General features: G+C 35.4%; 1 protein-coding gene across 1 annotated transcript; it reads right to left on the bottom strand.

Moving 5' to 3' along the window:
- Positions 1-1,799: 1,799 nt before the first annotated feature.
- Positions 1,800-3,074, bottom strand: RASSF9 (Ras association domain family member 9). The gene has a single exon (XM_026063735.1). It carries the CDS (start codon positions 3,051-3,053, stop codon positions 1,800-1,802), a length of 1,254 nt encoding a protein of 417 aa, XP_025919520.1. The 5' UTR covers positions 3,054-3,074.
- Between the last annotated feature and the right edge of the window lie 4,000 nt (positions 3,075-7,074).

The raw sequence follows: 7,074 nt of genomic DNA, 5'->3' as shown, positions 1-7,074 counted from the left end.
AACAGAAACTCTCTTTAAAATATCCAGGATTCAAAAATCTTAAAAACACACAAAAATTGGCTTTTTAGAAAAGATTTTCTCCACGTCAAATATGTGCTAACCAGCAGTCCTAGCAATTTGGTCATTTTAGAAAACAGATAGTTGTCTGACACGGAAGAAAAAAAGACATTACCAAAGACCAAAATAATCCAAAATATAGAAAATAAAAACAGTGTATCTGAAATTATTTTACATTTATACTATCTAGCTACTGTCCTTTCATTTACTCTGTAGGCTTTAATTCCAGGATCTGTTTGAACTTTGCTAGAGCTAAACTTTGTTTAGGAGACATCGTTTCTTCATCTAATTAATTTAATCAGATTTTAGAATAAGTTTTCAAAAGTTAAAGATTGACCTGCAAAATATGAACATGGTAACCTTCAGTGTGCAACCCAGAAATTATTCACGTTCCCCTGTTAACAGTCTCTAGTTCAGAGTTAGAAATCTTATTCAGTAACTGAGGAGACTTATACACCTCAACCTGGGACTTTCAGAAACTAACTGGAGAAGGGTTTTAGCATACCTGCAGCATCCTAGGTGGCATCATTTGACTTAACCACAGTGTTGTAAAATCCTCACCTTTTGTATTTCTTTCATTTTCCATGCCGCAGTATTTAATTAGCTATATAAATTGGATCAGTTTTAGCAGGAAAAATGAGATTTGCTGCATAAAATCCTGAAGCCCTCACCGAGGAAGCAGGAAACATAGGTTCATATCCCTATTCCAAATCAGTATGAAACAGGATTTGACAGTCCACCTCTTATTTGAAAACCTTAACTACCTGGCCATTGGGAATCAGCATCCAGCCAGAGCCAAAAATGTCTCGTTCCTGCCTGTCTCTTGTGTTGTGCTTGATTTGGTAGTCGTGGTCGGAGGAGGTCTAAGAGACCGGATCCTGCCAGTGGGATAGGCAGGAGAACGCCTTGGTGAAAATGCCCCTGGGGCTTAGGTGTGAGCTAGGGATTTGAGCAGCTCGCAGAAACAGGCCGTAGGTGGTTCTGACATGCTCGCTGGCAGAAACTATGTGGACTTAACCATCACTGAGGCAACTACAGGGTGAGAGCAGATGAGTAGGGCTGTTAGAGATCTTAGTAGCAGCTGGATGCTTCTGAAAGAGAAGGGAAATTAAAAACCTATGTGTGTAAAGTCATTTTTAAAATGGGTCTTAGGTGTTTTTGAACATGTCATCCTGATAACTCAAAACTAAGTTTAAATATACAGCATAAAAGCAATTGCCTTTTTTGTCCTACGGTATCATAAAACCTAATTTTAAATAGATTACATGCTTGATTATACACACCTTTACAGCAGCTTCATGCCAGGGAAACTCCAGCTGAATAAAGCTAATGTAACAGAGCAGAAAATCAAGCTCTCTGTCTAGTTTCAGCTATTCTCTAATTCACATTCCTAAAAAGTTACAGAGGCGGACCCAAAGATTAGTGGATATCAAATCCAGACTTTTGGTCCAAGCCAATCAGAATGCTCCTGTTTCACTGAGTATCAATATTACAAAGTAGAAACACCATTCTGATTTAGCACAGCTAACAATCTTGTACCTACTAGCAGTTAACCCATGAGACTGCCCATGCATTTAAGCACAAGTATAATTTTAAGCACATAAATAGACACTGTTTGCATTGCTAGTTTGGTGCCACAGTTTAACACCTTAAAGGACTGAACTCTGAAGACAATAAGGTTTACTAATGCTTATAAATATCCTCCAAATGATGACTTTTTATAAATGCGTGACTGTTTTCAACTATGTCGATAACAGGACCAAGTCCCCTGAAGTTATTTCGGAGTCCTGACTGTGGGTAGAGCTGATTCCAGTGTCAGAGTCTGTATCATTTATGTCCAAATTAGTCACTCTGTGAAGAAAGTCAGGAACTGCAATGCTGGAGATGCCAGTGCCCTTGGATGGCTCTTCATTTGATGGAAGCCTGGCTTCCATGTTGTCTTTAACATGTAGTAAATTAAATTCTTCTGCAAGAAGTTCATATTCTCTTTCCTTCTTTTGAAGCAGTGAGTCCCTGTATGTAAGCTCTTTCTGAATGCAGCTCAAGTATGAATTGATTCTCAGACCATCTTTCATACTTTTTTCCAGCTCACATTTTACACTTTCCAAATTGGAGTTTTCCAGCTCAGCATTAGTAGCTCCTTCTGTGTGCACATCATCTGCATTTCTTTCTGTGCATATACCATGTACCTCTTTTTCAATTTCAGCACAAAGCTTTTCTATTAATTGTTTGTGATGTTTCAATCTCTCTTCAACCTGTAATATCCCCTCACTTTTATTCAAATATTCATGCATCTCTTTTTGATCATCTGGTCTATTCACCTGCTGCTCAGCATCATTTGGATTGACCATTAAATAAGAGTCCTGCACATAATTTTCTCCATCATTGGCTACACGATCTAGATGGAATTTAGCTTCACATTTTTCAATTTCCATATCTAGTTCCTTCATTCTAAGGACTTGCTGATGAATCGTGTGATCTTGAGAAATGATTAGATGAATCAATGTCTCCATATTATCTCTCTCTTGCTGAACACTGTCCTGTTTAAGTTTGGCCAGTTTCCGGAAAGTCTTCCTGACAATTTTCTTCTGCTTGTCTATTGGCAACATCTTCATGTAATTTGCTGGACTGAGCTCCCACTGTTTTTCTACATTTTGTACTACCTTAGCTTCAGCTGTCTTCCACAACGGAAATGAGAGGAAAGCATCGGACTTTACCAACACAAAGTGCAAATTAGGCTGCTCTTCTCCCCAGGCCTTCCAAAGTCTCAAAATCTTTGTCAAAGGAGGAAGGACTCGCTCGGAACCTCTCCATTTTTCTATAATACAGTAATCACTAGGTTTTCCAAAAAGGACCTTTTTCTCTCCAAATGTTGCCTGATGTTCCTCTAGTAGCGCATGAATCACTTCTGCACACGTTGTGCGCTTTGTCAGGCCACATACAATCTTCTCCTCCTGGCAAACCCAAACCACAATCTCTCTTTCATTTGAAGCCATGTCCTTGCTGGGAGATCTGAAAAAAAGGACAGAAAATATAAATTACATTTCAATGGCATAGACTACATGAATAAAAACTGTAATTCTGATATGACTACCACACTGAAAAACTTCCATATTCCTGTACATTTTTTTTAATTACATGAAGAAATACTTTTAGATTAAGTAACAGAAAAGCACATCCATTTCAGCTGCTGCTCTGATATTATTACTAGTGCAGATGAATGTAAATTTCACATAAAATGTCTTTTATCCCTTTTTTGGTATATTTAACAAGCATGTGTTAACAGTAAGTGACACAAGTTTGGCAATCTACATTAAATGTCCAGACTCCACTGGAGTCACATAACTTTCAGATCTGCATCAGTTCTCATCACACAAACATTGCATAAACATTGATAGGCTCTTAATATCACTCAGGCTTTTGAAGGGAAGAATCATGTTTTCAAATGCACACTGAACATATGTGGATTTTGAAATACCACTGAAAATAAGAAAAAATGATAGAAGAGCATCTGAGTTAAAAGAACACGATGGTAAGACAAAACTATAGCTTTTCTGCCACACATGCACACTCAAAAGCATAAATACCATTGCTTACACTGTGATTTTCATGAGCAAGTCTCATGAAATTTGGTGCTATTACTAAAGTACCAAGCAATCTGAATCTCAGTGACTTATGAAAGAGTAGCTGCTTTGAGAATATATATATATATGTTTTCTAACCTTTGGAATGATACAGAAATGCTTCAGAATCTAACTTATATGAATGCCATCAAGTTTTTAAAGTTCAAATAATATATATTTTAAAATTTATGAATTCCAGTGAATATGGCATTAACCTAACATTACCAGATAGTACCAACTTATAGATTAAGATACCTAAATTCAGGTATCGAGGATCCCATTATAGTTACTGTAGCTCTTTAATCAACACCTAATCACTGGAACCTAGAGAGTCATCCAGCTGACCAAATGTAGGTGTTCACATTAGAGTAAACTCTTAAGTTTGTCCCCGTCCGTCCAACCTGGACTGCAAAGGATTACATCCAATGCCACAAGACCATTCTGCCAATGCAGGAGATGTGGCTGAAAGTAATGGGATTTGTACTGAATATTCCAATCGTCTAGTTTTCACAAGCATAATTTGCTGCTTGCCAGAACTTGGGATTTGGCATCTTGCCTAGAATGATAAAACAATTAATTCCTGAGAAAATTACATTATTTTGCATTTTCTGGTATCACTTTCAGTTCATTTGAATGGATGAGACAGTCCCACGGGGAAAGTCTGAAAATGATAATGACAATTTGGACAATATCCTAAGGGCTTAATACCACTATTGTTCATATCTGGCACTACTTAGTCACTGTAGTTTTCTAGTCATGTGAGATGTAGTAGGAACGGAGTCTTACTTGACTTAATTAGGGTTATACCCTGTGATTATCAAAGCAACCCAACTTGCTTCTTTTTCTTAATTGCTACACAACTTGAAAGACAAGTGCAATTCAATAAATTGAACTATGATTGACTCAGCTGTAGGTACCACTCTGACTGGGAGGCAAGAATCCTCAAAAGACAAGAGATTGCAACTGAATAGCAATAAAATTTAGAGGAGTGAGTTTTATTAGTATCATTGAACAGGAGAGCTCTGTCCAACAGCATTGTTTCATCTCTTGGAACATTCCCCTTTAAAAATTTGTGTTTTGTTAGATTACTCTGAGTTATGACATCATCTTCTCAATTCAATAGTTCCTTCTTACAGGCTAGCATTTTACAGTTATTATAATTTTAACTGGTATTCAGAAGACTAATAAATATTTCCTAGACTATTAAGACTATTTTTATATATGTGTATATATATAATATATATCAAAAGGATATCAAATGGCAGAACAGCACAAAGAAGCAGAAATACGCAAGTTGAAAATGTGAGGGAGAGGGGAATGAAAGACAATACCAGACTAAATGACACTACTGTTAAATATGTCATACGCTAAAAATTCAGTATTTGTCATTTTTTGTAGGTTTACAGGATAGAGGGTGCTATAGAAACATTTTTGTCTGCTGATAGATTGGTAGTTAAATGAAACTTGCATAAATAGATAATTGCAACATAGGTCACTGACAGTCACAGGTGACCGATGTTGCAAATACCTCTCTTCATTTTACACTGTGGATATAAAAAGAAAAAAATCCAGCTGAACTACTGAGTTACATTAGATGTTAAGGATAAAATGATGCAAAATGAATTATCAAAAATACAGTGTCTTAGTGTCAACTATAACCTATCTAGAAATAAAAGTATATTACCAGTCAATGAATTTCAACTCAGAAATGTGCTGACAGAAAAATAAAATTAAAATAGGTGCAAAAATTTAAGAAATACTAGATTGGGACTTTGAGGCAGTAAGTTCAGAAAGGCTCTTTCCTGTTGCTTTTTTAATCAGTAAACACATTTTAGAGAATGCATGTTATCTCAGCCTGTTAGCATTCTTCAGCAATTCTTATACAATTTGTTTCCACACTGAAACTCTTTTTTTTTTTCCTCATTCCTGTTTTTGGTTGATTTCCATATTCTCTCCTACCCAATATCTTCAGTGTGTATTGGATTATATGAGTTAAGCAGATTATGAGAATTAAGCAGAAGCTTACTTTCTCTTTTCCTCCTGGCTCCTTTAAAGCTTGCCTATGAAGACAGCTTCTGTCTGTGATGTTAGTAATTCATCAAATAAATTTTTAATTCCTATACAGTATTAGTGTACTGATAAATTTTTATATTGTATTTATTTTACATGGACTTCCCATTGACTTCAGCAGGAGTTAAACAAGCTACTGATGAAAACAGAATTGCTTATTACAAAGTAATCTCAATTTTGCTCTTGCTTTTTAATTTAAAAATAATTAATTAGTCATTTATAATCTCACAGTGCCATGGAGTTCTAATATTAAAAAAAAAAATCAAGTGTTATTATACTCAACTACAAAACAGTAAACTGATGTGGTCTTCCATGGTCTTTTAAGGAAAATTTATTGTATAATTCTTTAATTATAGTTAATCTAGATAATGCCAAACAAAAAATGAAGCTTCTGCTTGTCAATCATACCATAACAATTACTGAAGACTTGCTTTCAGGATGAAAAAGATGCTAATACTAGCAGCCATCTTTCATTATGCTATTCTTTCCTCACAGAAGGTACACAGCAGATTCTGAATACACCAGGTGAAATTCATCTCACTTAGCCATCTGGAAGTTAAGATTTAAGTATAAACTTATCATCAGAGCTCCTTATTTTCATGAGAGGAGAGATGACCTCCAAGGGGAAAGTCATCACATCCTAAACCATCTATAACAGTTGGGATGAATCCTCAAATGAAATCTCTGTCTTTCCATGACTACAAGAGACCTATTTGATCACCTTCAACTAGCTACCTCATTTTCCAATACCTAAATACAAATGAGAATAATCCAATCAGATTTTGGTTTAGCATCTTAGAGAAATATAACAGGAACGGTTTAGATAGCAGTAGACTTACTAAAGATAATTAAACATGGGACCTATGTATTACAACTTCATAGCTTAGTAGACATTAACTTAAGAAGGACCATTCACTGCTTGGTTTTTTACTAACATATACAAGAAAATCTATAAAGTAATTACTAATACTAATGAAGGTATAATCCAGTTTGTCACTCCTCATCTTGAACAAATGTTGGTCTTAGACAATTTTTTTTTTTTTTTGAGAGAGATGTAGTATTAAAATGATAACATTCAGCAACAAGCTCTGCTTTTAGAAAGTCATTTTAATAAAGAGGTGAGCTTCTCATATGTAATAATTCCTTGGCCTTCACATCCCTCAGTTTTATAAAGAAAGCAAAAGAATGGTCATTTTTGAGTAACCTATCAATTGAATCTGTAATGACTAAGATGTTTTTCCAGTTTAAATTTTTGGCTTTCTTCAAAAACAGTTTCAAAAGCAGCTTTTTCAATACCATTTAGGCAACTTCTTCATTTTTTCAA

Source organism: Apteryx rowi, unplaced genomic scaffold, assembly GCF_003343035.1.
Source record: "Apteryx rowi isolate R43461 unplaced genomic scaffold, aptRow1 scaffold_1007, whole genome shotgun sequence".
Lineage (NCBI taxonomy): Eukaryota > Metazoa > Chordata > Aves > Apterygiformes > Apterygidae > Apteryx > Apteryx rowi.
The sequence above is the reverse complement of the archived record's forward strand: the minus strand, read 5'-3'. Positions and strand labels throughout refer to the sequence as shown.

Excerpts from the sequence above, each read along its gene's own strand:
- RASSF9 (XM_026063735.1), bottom strand. The coding sequence starts at position 3,053 with ATGGCTTCAAATGAAAGAGAGATTGTGGTTTGGGTTTGCCAGGAGGAG.